This window comes from Eleutherodactylus coqui, chromosome 1 (assembly GCF_035609145.1).
Source record: "Eleutherodactylus coqui strain aEleCoq1 chromosome 1, aEleCoq1.hap1, whole genome shotgun sequence".
In the NCBI taxonomy this organism is placed as follows: domain Eukaryota; kingdom Metazoa; phylum Chordata; class Amphibia; order Anura; family Eleutherodactylidae; genus Eleutherodactylus; species Eleutherodactylus coqui.
Window position 1 is genome coordinate 358,740,058 of NC_089837.1, and position 20,926 is coordinate 358,760,983.

Here is a 20,926-nt window from a genome sequence, read left to right on the forward strand (position 1 = left end):
GCTTTAATCTCAAAGGCTGTAAAAACACGCTGCCTCTGGGGATCAAAGCCCTGCAGGCTGTGGACGTGGCAGCTGCATGCTTTCGGTTCCCAGAGGTAGCCAACAACCTGAAGCTGCCCTTGAGGGCCGTGGGGAGTCCCACCTCCGGTAATGCGATTGTCACTATCCAATGGATAACTCCGATCTCGTGTATGTAAATAAAAAGTTTTGAAAAGTTAGATTTTCAGCTCTTCTCATGGATGGGATCCATGAGGGCAGCTGAAAATACTCACCCCCGTCCTCTGCGATGTCCCGCGGCAATCTGCACCTGCTGCCGACTTCTGCGCATGCGCCAATGTGGCGTGCATGTGCAGGAGGCCAGAGTATATGGCAAATTTTAAAATCTCCCTGCATCCGGCTGTCAGAGATAACAGAGTGCAGGGAGATGTCACCGAGGACCGCTGTATGCGGTTCCCAGTCACGTGATCACCGTTATCCATTTGGTAACTGTGATCATGTAAAGTGAAGAAGTGTAAAAAAAATAAATAAATAAAAAATTAGTTTCATCTCTTTTTACAGATCATATCCATGAAGGGAGACGAAATTGCATACCTAAGGTCCCCAGATTTGTCCACCAATTGGATTTTAATCTGCGGACCTTTCCAGCTTTGGCACATGCACCCATCAGCAAAATGGCGCACGCATGTGCAAAAGTCAAGAATTGTCCGGTGAATTTAAAATCTCCCTGACCGAAGGGAGCCGAGAGCCTGGAGATGTCATGGGGGGCTGCGGTGAGCGGTTCCTGGTCACGTGATTGCTGTTATCCAATGGATAATTGCGATCATGTAAAAGTTAAAAAAAAAAAAAAAAGTGAAGTTTCATCTATTTTTAGAGAGTCAATTTTTTTTAAACACGAGTGAGCAAAGGGGGCCCAGAAATCCAACGGGTGCTCCCTCCATTACATTCCTAGCCATGTGTCCTATAAGTAGATTAGGGCTACAATGGGTATGTTCCTGAACACGGGACAAACGGGTATCCATTTTGGGGTGTAAATCCTCATTTTCACATGCACTATAGAAAAGAGAACTGCCTTTAAAATGTCATATTTGCAAAATTATGATTTTTTTTTCTCCTCTTGCATTAACTACTGAAAAAAAACCTATGGGGGCAAAATAGTCATGACCCCCCCCCTCAGTGAATATACTAAGGGTTTTTAAAATGGGTTCATTTGTGGGGGTATCTATGATTCTGACACCTATGAGCCTTTGCAGTCTTTGCTTCGTGTAGGAAAACAAAGTGTTCCTCAAAATGTTAACAATCGATGTTAAATTTGTACATCTCCTTAAAAAAACAAACGTTCGACAACTTTTGGCACTTTTAATAAATAAACATAAATTCTATCGGTCTATGTTTACCACCTAAATGAAGTACAACATGTGGCGAAAAAAGAATGTCAGAATCACTTGGATATGCAAAACCTTTACGGAGTTATTCTATGTTAGAGTGACACATGTCAGATTTCCAGAATTTGGCTCCATCACTAAGGTGCAAATAGGGTTAGTCACTAAGGAGTTAAACATCCTTTTTTCATTGTACCAATCTTTACAGGATCTGCTCTCATTGGCTGACTCCACCTTGTTGGTGTTGTCGGGTCCTATTGTATCGCTGCCTTGTTCCTTTTGATGTTCTCTTCATTTATTGTTAAATTAAAAAACCAAAAGGATAAAACCTCTTGTTCAATATGAGGTAATTGCCTTTGTCTTTACAGATAACAGGAGGTGCTGGTTTTGTGGGCTCTCATCTCACAGACAAACTTATGATGGATGGCCATGAGGTTACTGTCGTAGACAATTTTTTTACTGGTAGGAAAAGAAATGTGGAGCACTGGATTGGCCATGAGAACTTTGAACTAATCAATCATGATGTTGTGGAACCACTTTACATTGAAGGTAAACACATTGTCGTTTCCTGGGACCTTTTCAGCCTCTGTTTTCTGGATTCTGTAGTTACTCTTCATCCTTCTATAGGGTTCAGTGCTATCTTCCTTTAGTTAAAGGGGTATTTTTCTTAAATAACAGGTCCCCCGTGTCACAAAATAGCCATATACTCCTCTCTCCCAGCTTCTCGTTTTTCCTACGACGCAGCTCTGTCCATAGTATCCAGTCTGTGTTTGCAGGCTGCTGCAGCCTATAAGCATGACGTCGCAGGCGAGACCAGTGCTGTCGGCACGGGAGATGCGGGAAGCCCTGGAGAGGCGGGTATATGACTATTTGTTGTTTTATGGCAAGTAGGATCTGTTTTTAAGGAAATTTTGTCGGTCAACCAGTTTTTAAAATGGGTTTCCCATAGATGTACACTAAAGGGCCAAAATTAGACCCCTCCAATTATTGACAGGTATTTCGGCCACATCCATTTCAAACAGACATATAAAATAAAGTACCCAGCCATGCAATTTCCATAGTCAAACATTGCTGGTAGTTGTATAGGTCGTACAGAAGAGCTTAGTAAATTTAAAGAGGGTTTGCAGGACTTGCCCTGAGGTTTGAGCAGATCTGCAATCAATCCGTCACTAAATCTAAATGTAGTATTTGCAGACTTTGCTGTGAAATTGCCACAGAAAAATTCTTCCACAATTTTTAATGCATTGTGTATAGTGACTTTTAGAATACTTGGTCACCGGGCAAGTAGGGAAGGCAAAATCCTCCCAGATGTTAACAGATGAAAGGGTTGTCCACTAAGAATCAGTATTGACTTACATGTTTGTTTTTTTTCCATACAGTGGACCAGATTTACCACTTGGCATCTCCTGCTTCTCCACCAAATTACATGTATAATCCGATCAAGACATTAAAAACCAACACAATAGGAACTCTGAACATGTTGGGTGAGTTACATAGATGTGGATGCTTTATAACTGCTGCTGCCAAACTTATAGTGAGCGCATCCTCAGAAACAACTTGCTTCTTAGCAGGTTGACACAATAAGCGCTGTAAATATACAGTCCTTGGTTCTGGGCTTTAATCCTGTTCATTAATAAAAATACGGCACAAGATTAAAGCTACTGCAATCTAGTTGGTCGGGGGCTCAGCTGTTTACAGGGATTATTCAGAGGATAATAGGTAACACGGGATCTGTGTGTTATGGACTGAACGCATGATCGTGCACAGAAAATGGAATTTAAAAAGTGCAATAAGAAATTGGAGACAGATTAGAAAACAATTTTATTATTTTGTTTTAAGATTAGTTGAAAAAAAAAAAAATAATAATCTAGTCAACATGTTTACTTTTGCTTTAGGTAGTTACATCACGCACCATACATTTTTATGGCATGATTATGCCGTGGTCACAACGTATTGTATCAGATAACTTCAACTTCAGCTGCATAAGATTTTTTTTTTTTTTTACACGCAACGATTATTGCTGAAACAGCCTCACGACTGAACAATCTGATTATTTTTGTATACAATTACATTACAGATAATGGCTTTTAATAATCTACATTTCCTCCATTAGCTAAAGTAAATTCAGCATGAGTTGTTTGCTCAGGTTGGTGTGTGTTTATGTGAGGGATTATCTGGCCAGTAGGATTCTATTTTCTTCTCCCGACATGAGTAAACAATGTACTCCATTGTGTATGCAAGGCAAGCACAATGAGTACATTCAAGTCGGCAAGCCGCTCAAGACTGAAGAATTCCATTCAAATGGAGCAAATTTTGAGTGGTTTTCGTCCGCTTTGAACAAATCTTCAGTTATAATCGCTGCATGTAAAAGGGCCTTTAAGCAGAGTACCTGCTTTTCTTCACAACACCTGGCGCTGGCCAAGAAAATTAGAAGAAAATAGGCTATAAAGTAATTGGATGAACCAAATTAAAGGGGTTTTCTGGGACCTCAAATTGGTAATGATCTATCCTGAGGACAGGATATCAGTACCATCAGTAGGGTCCACCACTTGAGATCCCCACGAAATAGCTGATTGAAGAGGCCATGGCACTCAGGTCAACACTGCGGCCTCTTCTTAGACATGTGTCATCACGTTCATCACAGCCACAAATATTGAGAGCAGCTTAGTCCCATTCAAGTGTATGAGATTGAACTGCAGTACTAGGCACAGCGGCTATGCAATGTACATTTCTGTGCCTGTTATGGACTGAAGTGACAACATCACTCACCCAAGCGCTGCAACCTCTTCAGCACTTTGACAAGTATCCTGAGTCGCCGACCCCCTGCAAATCAATGGACAACCTATTCTGAGGATATGTCATAAATAGTGTAGTCCCAGAAAACCCCATTAAAGAAGACCTGTCATGTCTGCATATCAGTGGGTTCGGCTGTGTAGCTTTACAGCTGCAGCCTCACTGACTCCTGTGATAGCAGAAACACATGGCAACAGCACTCATGCACAATTAACCCTTTCAGGTCCACTGCTGGTCATCTTCCGGCATGATCACTAAAGCCTTTTCCGCTTCGATGTCGTAAGACGTCCGACAGGATATGCTTACAGTGTTCTGTTGCCCGCGGCTCTCCCAACGCATCCCACCATGTAGTTACTGGCTTTAGCCAGCAGGTGGTGGCGTTGTATAATGGCAGACCCGCAAGCCCTCTAGGAAACCCGGAATCCAAAAATTGGTTGGAAAGGGTTAATATCTGAATAAATTTGCATGCCTCTTGTGAATATACTAACCACATAAAAAAGCACGGTTCTTAGCAAATATTTTGATCAAGATATGTGGGCTCATCCACAATGGTCATAATAATGATAATAATCTTTATTTGTATAGCGCCAACTTCTCCCGTGCTTGAAAACTCTGCAGAATAACACAGATAATATAACAATTACATGTGATATGTAATCAGTTTGAAACAAACTGGGTGGGGCGATAAGGAGGTGCAGGGATAGAGGTCATATGTGATAGGCAGGGTGGAAGGTGTGGGGATCATAGGGAAGGGCAGGGGGACTAGATCAGGAGATTTGGTATGCCTCCCTAAAGAGGTTTTTAAGGCGTGCCTGAAATTTTGTGCATTAGGAATTATCCGGATGTTCTGGGGTAGTGTTCCAGAGGATGGGTGCTGCTCTGGTGAAGTCCTGTAGGCGAGCATGTAAGGTTTGTATTACAGGGGTGTTTAGTCTGAGTGTGTTAGCGGATCGGAGTGAGCGGGCTGGGTGGTGTACGTGCAGGAGGGAAGTGATGTACACTGGCGCGGTGCCATGGACAGCTTTGGGGATGAGGAGTTTAAATTTAGTTCTGCAGTGGATGGGCAGTCAATGCAATGACTGGCATAGTGCAGAGGCGTCTGAGTAATGGTTGGTCATCCAGATGACTATGCTGTTGGATGGGTTTGAACACTAACGGATACCTCTCTTTTGGACCTAATTCAGGGTAGTAGGACACCAGGCTATAAGGTCTATGTAAAATGTAACTTGGGGAAAGTCATTTTACTTGGACCTCTTTTCTATTGATGTCTGTCTTTTGTTTATATTCGCTAGTTACCCCATGCTCGCTGTTTTTAGAGCCTGTTCAAAGCATTGTGAATGTGTCAAGTTGGCGGTCCCCACTGTTTGTCAACGAAGTTTGATGTCCCCCATGAATAGTGAGGACTGCCCACTAGATACATTCACAGCAGCATGAGCCAAATCTGAGATGTATGGGAAACAAGGGTTGGTATAAACAAGAGAGCTCAATTAAGCTAATGGGACTGCGGCTGCTGCTGTAAAGCTACGCACCAACCCTACTGACATGAGGAAATGACAGGTCCTCTTCTAGAAAACTATACTAATGTTTGATCTCTGCCTGCAGTAGCGTGGCGGAGTGCAGGCATACGAAAGCAGTCATCCTTGTACTCGGTAGCCCTTGTCCACTAAGTAGCAGGATGCCTATTTTCCCTAAAGGAGTTTTGTCATTAGAAAAAAAAATCAAGACTTACCGATTCCTCCCCCGTCAGTCTTTTTACCACACATTCTCCTCACTGGTCTTCTCCTGGCTCCTCCAGTCCCCCAGGTCACGTCATCTCCAGCAGGCCGGTTCCTCTTCTTCCTGTTTTGGAGCATTCATTAGCTGCAGCTCACTTCCTGTAGGGCAGTAAATGCTACGAGTGATGAAACGTTCACAGCCTATCAGGCAATGCCGAATTCTCAGCAGCCTGCTTTAGTGCGCATGCGCGATATCCTGCTGCTAGTGTTCGGTCGTTCGCTGAATGTGGCAGTATTTTAAGAGCTTTTCTACTAAAAACATCCCAAATCTATTAAATACATAGTGAAAAAAGTGTTACCTTTCCTGCTCTTTAATAAAGATTTATTTTTTTGACAATTATACTTTTAATATGTGAAAGAGAACCTGTCACAGAGTTCATACTGCATAAGCCATGGGTAGCATGAACTCGGGACATGTAGGGATATTGCAGCTACGTATGCTTTGTTCTGGAACTCTGCGATGTTTTAGAATACTTCGAACATGCACTCAGAATAGGACCTTGTCTCCCCACCCAGATCGCCTATATGTTTCCCTATACACAAACCGGGAGAGACATGTCACTTCTGCCAGCAGGTGTAGATTTGGGCTAATAGTCGCTGTAAATTATAGTAAATCTAGTGGCCTGTAGTTAGCCCACCTAATTCTTGGCGAGAGAATTGTGAAACCGCGAAAAGTTGCAAAGTGACTTTGCCATTGGGGCATGCACCATAGTTTACGACTTGTAAGACTTCAGGTCAGAAAAAAGCTTGTGGGTTTATTTCAACTGGCTGTAATAATCCCTCATCTATGATCAGAGATGTCAGGAGAGGTTTTCAGTCTCTAAATGTAAATGAGAGTGCTTTCATTCACTGGTGGGAAGCAGAGATCCTGAAAGTGATACATTGATTCACAAGGTAAATTTATAAAGTAGCACAATGTGTCCATTGGTTTAATGTAAATATATTCTCACCTTGGTTAAGCTAAGATTGGGCAAATCCTTTAATTCTCTAAAAGCAATTTCCTCTTGTTCCTTATATTCTTGTCTTCTCTAGGATTAGCAAAGCGTGTTGGAGCTCGGTTACTACTGGCATCCACTTCAGAAGTCTATGGAGGTAACGTTGTAATATTGGGAGATTATATTAGAATATCGCTGTAGCTGTATTGCATTAGCAAGCATATTGCTAGAAGAGGTTTACACTTGACATGGCTTGCAACATTGTTCCTGCGTCTCGCCTTCCTTTACCACAATTGTTCCTGGTGTCAAGACTAAGAAATGATGTAATGCTTTGGTTTCTGTCATCTTTGGTCCTTTTTATGTAATTTTGATGTAACGATTACATTTAAGGAGCACCACCTAGTTTTGCACTTATTTCTTTTTGATCATATGTTTTTACTTTGAGAAACTTAGTAAGTTGAACCTTTTTTATTTGCATCATCAGACCCAGAAGTACACCCTCAAAATGAAGACTACTGGGGACATGTGAATCCGATTGGCCCCCGAGCTTGTTATGATGAGGGGAAGCGCGTAGCAGAGACTATGTGCTATGCGTATATGAAACAGGTTGGTTGTGCTATATGCAGTGTAGTTTTGAATAGATCTCACTTGTTTGTTTTTTATTTACTGTTGCTAATATCATTTTGTACTGGTATGTCTGCCATACAAAGAAAAAAATTGTATGCATATATGCCTATAGGGGTATTACATAGATGGCTGAATAATCGCCTATTCAGAGCATTTTTCTGCCAGTTTTCCTCAAGCTCATGTGTTTATGGGGCCGTAGTAAGGCTTGAATTGCCTGAGACTAAATAGCAAAGTGGACGAGATTTGCAAAAATCTCATTCACATGCTGCCGACAGTTCGCTTTCGACGTGCAGCGCAAAATTCAAATCTGGGACATATCAATTTTGGCGCCGTTTCAGCTGTTGACTCTCTCCTCTTTATGAGGATAGATTTCCGCAGCGGAAGACCGGCTGAAAGGTCGCTTCAATTGGGTGCAGGTTCTAAAACAGCCTTTCCGCTGTGGAAGACTCGCAGAGTGTCCGTGAGATTTCCGTCCCATGGGAACCCAACCTTAGGGAGATCTAAGTTAATAGTAGGCAGACCCTCTGCTGCAAGCAGAGTTTCTCCCTCTGGAAGACCCTGAATTGGTGCTGCATGTGAATTGAACACCTGTCGCTGGATTTCCCACACAGATTGCATCCTGGGACAACTTATTTTTTGGGAATCTTTTTTTATTATAATTTCAAAAAATTTCTGCAGAGGAAAACTTTCCAGCTATTTTTCATGGGAAATTCACTATATAGACTGGTTTGATTGAGGTACCACCTTAGGGGCTCATTCACATGTTGCGGAAATGCTGTGGGAAGACTATTACTATGAAAGTGAGTGGGATTAAAGCAAATCCTGTTCCTGTGTAGATAGGGGAAAAAACGCTGCGGATTTCCTGCTGGAACTGTACTGTAACTCCAACCTGCATTTCTTTTGCAACATGTGGTCGCACCCCTAAATGGTCTGGATGCTATTATTTCCTCATGCACTTGTCTGCAAATTAAAAGTTAATACACCAGGTTATCTAAGGAAAAGTTTAATCCACTGTTCAAACCGGCATGCCCTAGTGAAAGCCAAAGGTTAAGGCACTCTAACTGCAATCAGACTGGATCAAATTGAAAGCAAAACATGTTTTGTTTTTTTTTTTCATTGTATTTTTTTTTACAGTTTCTATGGAGACTTTTTTGCTTTTTTTTTTTTTTCTCCCCTTTTTTTAAACTTTTTTCAAATTGCAATAGTTAAAAGCTTCCAATTTCCACATAAAAGCATAAGAGACTTAAAGTGTTTTCTCTTGTGCTTAAAGTACCTTTTTGGGATTTGCTTTGAAATGTAATATTTCTAGTTTCTCCTCAATTTGTGATCCAATCTACAATAATGGGTTCTTTGAAGAACTCTCCCTACGGGTGGTGTTAACTGTACACAGTCAACTGCAGAGAGCCGCCGGCTACTGACAGGCTTCAAGTGGTGCTGTGACCTCTCGCAACCTGCCTTATTGTTGGCTTATCTCCCGGGAGAGTGGGACTTGTCAGAAAAATGTAATCAGAAAAGCCTTTAGGCAGCTGATATTTTTATTAGTGAGTTTTCTCTTCACCTCATGCAGCTTCCATTCCTTTTGGGACACTTGCTGTCTACATTTCAAAGAGACCTGTTCTAATACTTCGCATGTTTGATGTAAAAACCTCCAAAGTTCAGTCTCAGAAGTTGGGGTTTTGCCTCTTATGATCTTAATGCACATGATGATGAGTTCCGGGTTGGCGTCCGTTGTTCTATTAACACTAGCAGCATGTCCTCCTCTTCACACCACAGTACTTGAGGTCATTACCCAACTGTAAAATTTTTTAATTTTTTCCCCATTTTTAAACACATTTGAGCAGGTGTTACATGATATAACATTTTTGTACTTATCGGCACTCTCAATGGCTTAATAAGGAGTGATTCACCATTCCAGCTACGGTTCTACATCCCCAAACTTTCACTCATTCCCTACAATGCCTAATAGTTTCTGGATATGTGTGACAGGTATTCAGCAGACCGCATAGTGGTGCGGATCGCATAATACTGTCTAATTAGACAGTGCAAACTTGGACTAGACTGTCTTTATATGCATGAGATTTATCACAATGACCCTGCTGAGTGATTAATTTAGGTGGTTTCACACAGGCGATAAAAATCGTGCAAGATTTGTGCATTGCAAGAAGCACAAATATGAACCCCATTTTTTTGAATGGGGTCATACACATGAGCGAGGTTTTCCTGCATGGCACCGCGATGCGGGAAACCTATCGCAACGTGTCTTATCTTCCTGCGATATCGCCCGTCGCTTTCAATAGGGCCGGAGGACGAGTTATAAGAAGTAACTAAAAACATGACGACTATGATGCAAATAGTATAAGACAGTTTTCTTGCACAATTTAGTAAATCTGCCCCGTGTTCTAGACATGCGATTTCCCCGTGGATGTGAGGCGTTCAAAACTGCCTCACATTGCCCTTGCATCATGTGCACCTAGCCCAAGGCGCGATGCTGCCGACGGCCCTATTGAAAACAATGGGAGATGCGAGGGCACGCACAAGGATAAGACATGCTGCGATTTGTTTACTACATCGCGATGCCACGCACAAGAAAGATGGCTCATGTATCACCCCATTCAAAAGAATGGGGTTCATATTCGTGCACTATTTGTGTGTCTCACGCGACTTTCTTGGCCATGTGAAAACGGCCTAAGTCGCTAGGGCAGTGGCGGGTTTTACTGCAGTTTTATTTATTTATTTATGTTTACGATCATTCTTAACCCCTTAACGACCAGCCCATAGTGTTTTTACGTCCTCCCGAAGTGGGCTCTATTCTCTGAGGACGTAAAAACATGCTTCCTGCAGAGAATAGTGCCCCTCGGGCTGTGGACGTGACAGCTCCATGCTGTCGGTGTCCGCAGGTAGCTGACAGCATGGAGCTGTCATCCCGGGCTGTTCGGAGCCCCCCCCGGCATTGCGATCGGCGCTATGCAATGGATAGCGCCGATCGCAAAAAAAGTAAATAAACGTACATAAAAGTTAAAGATTCAGCTGCTCTGATGGATCGGATCCATCGGAGCAGCTGAAATTACTCACCCAGGTCTGGCACGCTGCTCCCCGCTCTCCTGCCGCTCCGGGGCCCGAAGCCGGTCTTCTGCGCATGCGCGCCAGGCGGCATTACGTCAGCCGCATGCGCAGAAGGCCCGGCGGCGCGGGAGATTTAAAATCTCCTGGCTCCCGGCTCCTGTAGGTAGCCGGGAGGCAGGAGATGTCAGCGGGGACTGCGGTGAGCGGTCCCCGGTACCGCGATCGCCGTTATCCAATGGTTAGCGGCGATCGCGAAAAAGTTAAAAAAAAGTTTAAAAAAAGTCAGTTTCACCTCCCCTCATGGATCGGATCCATGAGGGGAGGTGAAAATACTCACCCCCAGTCCTCAGCGGTGTCCCGATGTCCCGGGACCCGAATCCCCGTCTGCGCATGCGCGCCCGATGATTGACATCGGGCGCGTGAACAGACGGGCTCGAGCCCCGGGAAATTTAAAATCCCTCTGCTTCTGGCTGCCATGTGTAGCTGGGAGCAGAGAGATTATACCGGGGACATGATCACTGTCATCCAATGGATGACAGTGATCATGTAAAGTGAGAAAAAAGTGTAAAAAAGTAAAAAAAAAAAAAAGTAAAAAAAAGTTTTTAAAAGTTTAAAAAGCGTACATTTCATCTCCCCTCATGGATCATATCCGTGAGGGAGGATGAAAGTACGTACCTAAGGCCCCCAGATTTATCCGCGGACCTTACCACAGCTTCTGCACACGCGCCCGTCGCCAAAATGGCGGGCGCATGCGCAAAAGCTGTGGATTGCCAGGATAATTTAAATTCTCCCTGCTCCTGGCTACAAAACGTAGCCAAGAGCATGGAGATTTAATGGGGGTCCGCGGTGAGCGGTTCCTGGTCACGTGTTCGCCATTATCCAATAATGGCGATCACGTAAAAGTTAAAAAAAAAATTTGAAGTTTCATCTCCCCTCACTGATGCGATCGGTGAGAGGAGATGAATCTTTTTACCGGAGGCCTCCGTATTTGAATCCCGACGCGATCTTCCTCCGTGGACCTTCCAGGATTCTGCACATGCGATTGCCGGCAAAAAGCCGGACACATGCGCAGGAGTCAGGGAGCCCAGGAAATTTAAAATCTCCTTGCTCCCAGCGACCAACGGTCACAGAGAGCCTGGAGCAGTGACCAGGGGCCTCGTTGAGCGGTCCCCGGTCACGTGATAAAAAGGTAGCGATCTACCTTAGGCCGGTCTCACATGACCGGATAGGAATGACGGATTCCGCATGCGTCTGATCCGCGGTAATACGCAGATCAATCGCATTGGATTACACAATTCCGCTCACATTAGCGGGTCAGAATTGTGTTATCCACTCGCAGAAAAGAGAACGCAGCAGGTTCTATTTTACTGCGGATATCGGCAACATAGAGCCCATTGTGCTCCATGGTCGTGGATATACCCGCAGCCCATACGCAACTACATTGTATACGGGCTGCGGGTACCCGCGTCATCGCTAAGCGATGGTGCGGGAAATACAAACAAAGGTGTACTGTGCATGACCGCCTGTGTGAGTAGGCAGTTATGCGCAGTACATTACGCAGCCGTACGCAGGGTCACAGCCGGGCTCACAGATGGGATCCGCTGTGGGCCTCCGCAAGCGGATTCCGCCTGCACCCGCGTGAGCCCGGCGTTATTCAGACCGCTACCTGTGATACGTATTTTACAAGAAGCCCCGGGAACGCTCGCTTTCCTGCAGTTCCAGGAGCACCTTGTTGAGCGCCTTCTGTGTGAGACCGCCGCACCTCATCAAGCTTACGGAGACTCACGGAACGCCACTTTTTACACCCCATACCCGCCACTGAGGTCATGAAATACCCCCAAAAAGCATGAGAGGAGGGGGGGGATACCCGGTTTTATTGCCCCATGGGCCCATTCAACCAGCCTCCGTAATTACCCCTGTCTTCGGAAATACTACACAGTTCACATTTTTACTTTTATCTAAGATTTGCGAACGCCAAAAAGGGCGCTGAGGGGGAGGGGGGGGATTTTTAGGGAGTCAATCTTTATTCTGTACAAATAAGCAATGGGGCCTGGAATTTATTCAGTTGTGCCCTAAAATCCAACAGGTGTTCCGTCCTTTATAGGCCTTGCCATGCGTCCTGTAAGTAGATTAGGGCCACAATGGGTATGTTTCTGAACTCGGGACAAACGGGGGTATCCATTTTGGGGTGAACGTCTTCATTCCTATGTGCACTGTACAAAAAAACTGTTTTTAAATTGAAAAAATTGCCAAAAAAATTGAAAATCGTAACTTTTTCCTTCTGCTTTGCTTAGATTCATTCAAATACTGTGGGGTCAAAATACGCAGTACACCCCTAGATGAATTCGTTAAGGGGTCTAGTTTTCAAAATGGGGTCATTTGAGGGGGTTCTTTATAGTTTTGGCCGCTCAATGGCTCTATAAGTGGGCAATGGGGCCTGGAATTTATTCAGCTGTACCCTGAAATCCAACGGGTATTCCTTTCATTGTAGGCCTAGCCATGGGTCCTGTAAGTCTATTAGGGCCACAATGGGTATGTTTCTGAACACGGGACAAACAGGGGTATCCATTTTGGGGTGAAAGCCTTCATTTATATGTGTGCTGTACAAAAAAAACTGTTTTTAAATTGACACAATAGCCCAAAAAATGAAAATCCTATTTTTTTCCTTTTGCTTTGCTTAAATTTATTCAAAAACTGTGGGGTCAAAATATGCAGTACATCCCTAGATAAATTCGTTAAGGGGTCTAGTTTTCAAAATGGGGTCATTTGTGGGGGTTCTATATGGTTTTGGGCGCTCAAGAACTCTACAAGTGGGCAATGGGGCCTAAAAGGACTTCAAGCAAAATCTATGTTCTGAAAGCCACCGATTACTCCTTTTATTTTGGGCCCCGTTGTGCATGCGGAAATAAGATTAGGGCCACAATGGGTATATTTCTGAAAACAGCACAAACAGGGGTATCCATTTTGGGGTGTAAGTCTTCCTTCATATGTGTGCTGTACAAAAAAAGCTGTTTTTAAAATGACAGAATTGCCAAAAAAACAAAAATCCTAATTTTTTCCTTTTGCTTTGCTTGAATTTATTCAAAAACTGTGGGGTCAAAATGCGCAGTACACCCTTAGATAAATTCGTTAAGGAGTCTAGTTTTCAAAATGGGGTCATTTGTGGGGGTTCTCTATGGTTTTGGGCGCTCAAGAACTCTACAAGTGTGCAATGGGGCCTAAAAGGACTTCAAGCAAAATTTGTGTTCCGAAAGCCACCGGTCGCTCCTTTCATTTTGGGCTCCGTTGTGTATCCAGACATAAGATTAGGGCCACAATGGGTATGTCTCTGAACACGGGACAAACAGGGGTATCCATTTTTGGGTGCAAGTCTTCCTTCATATGTGTGCTGTACAAAAAAAGCTGTTTTTAAAATGACAGAATTGCCGAAAAAACGAAAATCACAATTTTTTCCTTTTGCTTGGTTTGAATTCATTCAAAAACTGTGGGGTCAAAATATGCAGTACACCCCTAGATAAATTCCTTAAGGGGTCTAGTTTTCAAAATGGGGTCATTTGTGGGGGTTTTCTATGGTTTTGGGCGCTCAAGAACTCTACATGTGTGCTATGGGGCCTAAAAGGACTTCAAGCAAAATTTCTGTTTTGAAAGACACTGACTACTCCTTTCATTTTGGGCCCCGTTGTGGACTCAGATATAACAATAGGGCCACAATGGGTATATTTCTGAACACGGCAGAAATAGGGGTATCCATTTTGGGGTGTAAATCCTGATTTTCATGTAAACTATAGGAAAAAATTATGTCTTTAAAATGACAGATTTGCAAAAATATGAAATTTTACTTTTTCTCCTCTAAATTGAATTAATTCCTGAAAAAAAACTGTGGGGTCAAAATACTCATGACACCCCTCAGTGAATACATTAAGGGGTGTAGTTTTTAAAATGAGGTCATTTGGGGGGGTATCTATTATTCTGACACTCATGAGCCTTTCCAATCTCGGCTTGGTATAGGAAAACAAAGTGTTCCTCAAAATGCTAAAAAGTAATGTTAAATTTGTACGTCTCCTAAATAGTTAAAAAAAAACGAAAGTTTTTCCAATGTGCGCCCAAAATAAAGTAAACGGGTGGAAATATAAATCTTAGCAAAAATTTCTATATTATGTTTGCACATATTTAAGATATTGCAGTTGGAAATGTGAAAAAATGACGATTTTTTCAAAATTTTCCCAATTTTGGCGCTTTTAATAAATAAACACAATTTCTATCGGTCTATTTTTTCCGCCTAAATGAAGCACAACATGTGGCGAAAAAACAATGTCAGAATCGCTTGGATATGCAAAACCTTTCTGGTGTTTTTCCATGTTAAAGTGACACATGTCAGATTTGCAAAATTTGGCCTGGTCATTAAGGCGCAAACAGGCTTGGTCACTAAGGGGTTAAACACCAACTCGGAGAATGAGGTGTGTCGGGAAAAAAAAGCCATTCAGTTAAAAAACTCCCAAAAAAATCCCCACCAAACATACGGTTTCCAACTTTCACAGTTTTGGCTTACTTATTTTAGGAATTCGTCTTCCTGCATGTAAATTTTTTTTCCCCCCACTTTTTTTACTTTGACTTTCCCATTCGTTATGTAAGCCAAGTTGTTATGGCTAATATCTGGATGGTTTAGGGTGCAGAGAAATTCTAGTATAAACCCTATTACTGATGGTTGTGCTGTTATAACTGATGGTAAATGTCAGTCTGCTTGTGAATAAACTGGTGATCTTGTTGGCAGGAAGGTGTGGAGGTCCGAGTGGCTCGGATATTTAATACGTTTGGGCCACGTATGCACATGAATGATGGAAGAGTTGTCAGTAACTTTGTACTGCAGGCCCTACAGGGAGAGCCTCTAACTGTAAGTATAAAATCGCATGCTTTCTCTACATCCATTATTGGGCTGAATTAAAGCCTAGTGGGTTGGCCTTTCCTTTTTTTTTTTTTTTTAAATGATGGCCTCGTATCCAATTGTCTTTACCAAAACTTTTACTGAGATTGTAGTCTGTATATTACACACAGGAGTCTATGGAAACTCCTGCACATCACACACCATAGATGGGTCAGGTTCTATCTTTTTAATGCAGACAGACCTTAGATGCGGGCATTGTAGCCACGCATGTCCTATCTTTGGAAGATGTGAGTATTTTGTGCATCTAAAATTCCTTCAAGCAATCGTTTTTATAGGAAACCATTAGTTCTTTTAGAAGCGCTTTTTTTTCCGCGCACCTATTCTGCGCTGAAAGCACACTTGTGAAAGAGTCCTTTACTGCGTTTGGACTGAACAATTCTCATTCAGAAAATCGGTCAAACTGATCATTAATCGTGCGCTTTTTGTTCGTCATTCCATTTTAGCCAATATAACAATCAGCCCCGGCTCGTTCACCTATTGTACCGTTTAAACGCTGATCTTCAACAAGAAGCATGCAGTCTAAACGCTCATCCCAAGTGAGAACGAGCCGGTGAGATGACATCACCAGCATGTTCGCTCAGGCAAATGAAAATCGTGAGATTTCTGGCCCGCGTAAAAGGGCATGTACTTTGCAGAGCATGCTGGTGGTTCTGCAGTTCTACTACAGAAATCTATATAACATTATATTGGGGATTGGCAGTAAAGGGTCTGCCAGATGGAGCTTTGCTTTCTGCACTGTTTTTATTTGTATGTATATTCATTTCTGAACTTGCATAACTTGATTTATTTTTACTGGTTGTTTTAGGTATACGGATCAGGATCGCAGACCAGAGCATTTCAATATGTCAGGTTGGCCTTTCTACTCTATACCCTACTTCTATGATTTCAGAATGCAGAAAAACCTTTTCAAAAACCACCTTTTACGTAGACCAAATTTCCTGTGACAGTTTTGGAGTTTCATCATATACACAATGCAAACTGCCCATCTTTAGAAGGCTGTGTGTGTGTGTGTGTGTGTGTGTGTGTGTGTGTGTGTGTGTGTGTTCATAATTAGAGATGAGCGAGCGTACTCGGCCACACCCCCCTTTTTCACCCGAGTACCGCGATTTTCGAGTACTTCCGTACTCGGGCGAAAAGATTCGGGGGGCGCCGTGGGTGAGTGGGGGGTTGCAGCGGGGAGTGAGGGGGGGAGAGAGAGAGGGCTCCCCCCTGTTCCCCGCTGCTACCCCCCGCACCGCCACGCCGCCCCCCGAATCTTTTCACCCGAGTACGGAAGTACTCGAAAATCGCAGTGCTCGATCGAGTAATTACTCGAAACGAGTACGTTCGCTCCTCTCTAATCATAATCCAAGTACTAGACAGTGGGTGAAAGGTAAGGAAGTAGAAAGTTCCATGTATGTGTGTAATTAAAAAAAAAAATCTATAGATATCATTATCCATCAACTGGAAATATATTGAAACGGTTTCAAGCCATATAGAATTCATTTAATTACTTCTAAGCATACTGTTGATTATTGCTGATTCCGACTATCTCATAAATGCATCTATGGGCCCATTCCCAGGAATTATTGCCCTCTAGTGACCAATTTATGGAATTGCAATACAATGTGGAAGCATTGTTTTATATATACAACTGTTCATATTTTTCTAAAGAGAACAGTAAGGAAAAGTAGGAAATGGTAGGTACCTAAGTAGATTGACCAGTCTTGCGTAAATAAAGATTTGACCAAGTTCATGCACGCTGTATATATTGCAGATTAGATCACAGAAAATCCACACTAAAATACAGTTCAATCAAGTGAATAGGGTTTTCCAAAACACCATACAGACTGCAGAAACCCATATGCGGAGATTTTAGAGCACTCTACAGAGTTTCCACAGCAAGCTCTATAATGATTTTTTTGCAACAAATTTCACCCAGTTTGCTCTGAATTTGTTGCCGAATCTACCCATAAGAAGATGTTCTCCTGTCTGAGCACCACATTAAGGATTTGTTTGCAAGGTGGTGTTTTCAAGGCTTTTTTTTTTTTTTTTTTACTTTTAGTCCCACTGCAGAAGTTGAAATGTGAGATGATGTGGTTGATTTTCATACCCACCATAATGCTGTTGACTAGAGATGTGTGAGCCTACTCGCTAAGGGCAATTACTCGATCGAGCATTGCCCTTAGAGAGTATCTACCCGCTCGGAAGAAAAGGTTTGGCTGCTGGCGACGGGCGGGGAGGAACGGAGGGGAGATCTCTCCCCCCCCTGCTCACCGCCGCAACTCACCGGTCACCCGCGCCGGCAGCCGAAGCTTTTCTTCCGAGCGGGAGATACTCGCTAAGGGTGATGCTCGCTCATCTCTACTGTTGACATGTGTATTTATTTCAAATGTCAAAAAAGAGTTAAGCGATTACAATCTGGCCATGAAAACTGAGAGGTATAGATATAAGAGATTATTTATATATAATATTATACAGTGGTGCCTTGGCATACGAGTTTAATCCATTCCGAGACGGAGCTCTTAAGCCAAAAAAACTTGCATGTCAAAGCACTTTTGCCATTGAAATGCATTAAAACACCATTAATGTGTTCCAATGCATTTCAATAGAGAAGCTAACTGCATCATTGAATGGCTGTGATTGGTTAACCCAGCGCTGGCTTTCATTGGCTGACGTGGTATGCAGTTAACCAATCAGAGCTCAGCTTGCTGGAGGCGGGGCATTCAAGCCCCGCTACCAGAAAGCAATGCTCTGTGTCGACATGGGGGCGGGAGCGACAGCCTGCAGGCAGCGCCGCAGACAATCGCAAGGGCGAAACACTGGTGACAGGTGAGTATATCACCGACCTCTCCCCCGAGCCTCAGCTTGTGAGTTTTTTGACTTGCAAGCCGGCTCGTACGCCGAGTTTTTGCGTGTGTGTGTGTATATATATGTGTGTGTGTGTATATATATGTGTGTGTGTGTATATATGTATATGTATATATATATATATATATATATATATATATATATATATATATATATATATATATTATAAAATTATGCAAATATAACTTGTCACTATAAGATAAAGCTAACAGTTTTAGCACACAAAGCTTCTGCTTAGAATAAAATTATCGCTGCTGAATGACGTGTCATGGAGCTTGTTTGGGTAACAGTAATGTTCTGGAAGATAGTGCTGGTATTGAAGGGTATCTGCGGATGATATGAAGCACCGTGTCCTATTTAACATTGGGATGATTAATAGACTATTAGACCCGCTATGTTACATCCTCTCCTATCGCTCTATAAGACTGGGGTGGTGACAGCAATGATTTACTGCACTGGGTGCAGATTCAGATCTCCAGCTTAGCTTCTGCATGTAAAAGAATAATGCAGGATTGTTTAGCTTTACAGAATCTAGGCCAGTGTTCACTATGACTGGGTGTCTTGCATTCCAGCCCAACATGACATTGTTCCTTATGTAGTAATATTAGGCAGGTACTGAAGACAAGGCAACTATATTTTTAACTGTTTTTCCATGATCAGAAAAAGGGTGGTGAGAATATTGTCTGTTCTTTTAAGTAAGTTATCTTGAGAACGGAAAACGTTTTTTCAATACCGGGTTAGGAAGTGTATAGTTTCTCCTTGGGAGATCACTTGGAACAGTGTTTCTCAACTCCAGTCCTCAGGGACCCCTAACGGGCCATGTTTTCAGGGTATCCTATAGAACTGACACCTGTGGCAATGTCTGAGGCACCGACAATTACCTGTGTACAATCACCTGTGTAAAACTGAGGAAATCTTGAAAACATGACCTGTTAGGCATGAGGACTGGAGTTGAGGAACACTGACTTAGAACACTCTTTCCCAACTCCAGTCTTCACACCCTCGAACTGGTCATGTTTTCAGGATTTCCTCAGTATTGCACAGGTGCTGTAATTATTGTTGGTGCCTCAGACATTGCCACAGGTGTTCTTACTATAGGAGATCCTGAAAACATGACCTGTGGGGGTTCCTGAGGACTGGAGTTGGGGAAACCCTGACCTAGACTGTGTGAGGAGGCTTATAAGGCCATGTATGCTCCTCCGGGAACTTTTATGCAAATGGAAAGTAGCAACTACTGCACACTAATGAGGGACAAATCCCCCAAAATGGTCCATCTGTGAATGGTTCTCTTTCCGTTCTGAGTAAAACTCCGGTTTTGGCTTATAATCCCAGTCATTGTTCCAAGGCTTGTTAAAAGGTCTGACATTGACTTGCATGAATGCTGCTGTCTAATTGGTGGTGCTGTAGAGGTGTTGTTCAAGCTTCCCATTTTTCATCAATACCATGTCAAAATGGTGAGCAGACATTTAAACAAAACTCCTTCACCAATTCTCTGCTGCCGCAGTAACGATTTCCCAATAGTGGGACTTTCACCACTACAGCTAATCCCCAGTGCAGTCATTGCTGGCTCACTGCAGCCAAAAGTGAAGACCGGTGGGTGGGTAACCAAGCACCAGCGAAATGGCAGCAGTTGGGTGATGACTTTTCTGTCTTCTGCTTTTCTTGTGCGTCAGTCCCTGTTTTTGTCCCTGCCAAGCAGTTGTCTGACGGCCGGAGGGCAGATGTATAGCTATGTGATTGTGTCCAGGGTTGGTTTTACTAAACAAGACTATGCAATGAAACACTAGCTCCAAAGTGGCACCAGCCTGCAGAGGACATGACCTAATAATCTACTGGTTCTTCTCTCTCCCAGTGACTTGGTTAATGGGCTTGTGGCTTTAATGAACAGCAATGTCAGCAGTCCCGTGAACCTGGTAAGTGTCCCTTTGTGCGATCACATTGTACTGTGTAACATATTAACCTGAAACTGGATCCCATGAAGCTAATAAATAGTAAGTAAGTTATTTAAAATTCTAATCATTTGAAACCTTTTTTTTCCCCTTTAACCCCTTAAAGGGGTTGTCTCGCGAAAGCAAGTGGGGTTAAGTACTTCTGTATGGCCATATTAATGCACTTTGTAATATACATCATGCATTAATTATGAGCCATACAGAAGTTATTCACTTACCTGCTCCGTTGCTGGCGTCCCCGTCTCCATGGCTCCGTCTAATTTCGGTGTCTTCTTGCTTTTTTAGACGCGCTTGCGCAGATGGGTCTTCTCCGCTCGGCTCGGCACCATCGGCGTTTTGGCTCCGCCCCCTTGTACGCATCATCGCGTAGCTCCGCCCCCGCCACATGTGCCGATTCCAGCCAATCAGGAGGCTGGAATCGGCACATGTGATGAAGGCGGAGCTAAGCGATTACGCGTACAAGGGGGCAGAGCCAAAAGGCTGATGGTGCCGAGCCGAGCCGAAGGGAGAAGACCCATCTGCGCAAGCGCGTCTAAAAAAGCAAGAAGACACCAAAATTAGATGGAGACGGGGACGCCAGCCACAGAGCAGGTAAGTGAATAACTTCTGTATG

General features: G+C 43.2%; 1 protein-coding gene across 2 annotated transcripts in view; it reads left to right on the top strand.

Annotated features, from left to right (window-relative positions):
• The window catches only part of UXS1 (UDP-glucuronate decarboxylase 1), a 53,245-nt gene that overhangs the window by 25,166 nt on the left and 7,153 nt on the right, over positions 1-20,926 (top strand). For both annotated transcript variants that reach the window (XM_066577553.1, XM_066577557.1), the window contains exons 6-12: positions 1,748-1,928; positions 2,759-2,863; positions 6,980-7,039; positions 7,367-7,488; positions 15,344-15,463; positions 16,320-16,363; positions 20,217-20,277. In XM_066577553.1, the coding sequence (XP_066433650.1) occupies positions 1,748-1,928; positions 2,759-2,863; positions 6,980-7,039; positions 7,367-7,488; positions 15,344-15,463; positions 16,320-16,363; positions 20,217-20,277 (693 nt within the window). The remainder of the gene's footprint in view (positions 1-1,747; positions 1,929-2,758; positions 2,864-6,979; positions 7,040-7,366; positions 7,489-15,343; positions 15,464-16,319; positions 16,364-20,216; positions 20,278-20,926) is intronic.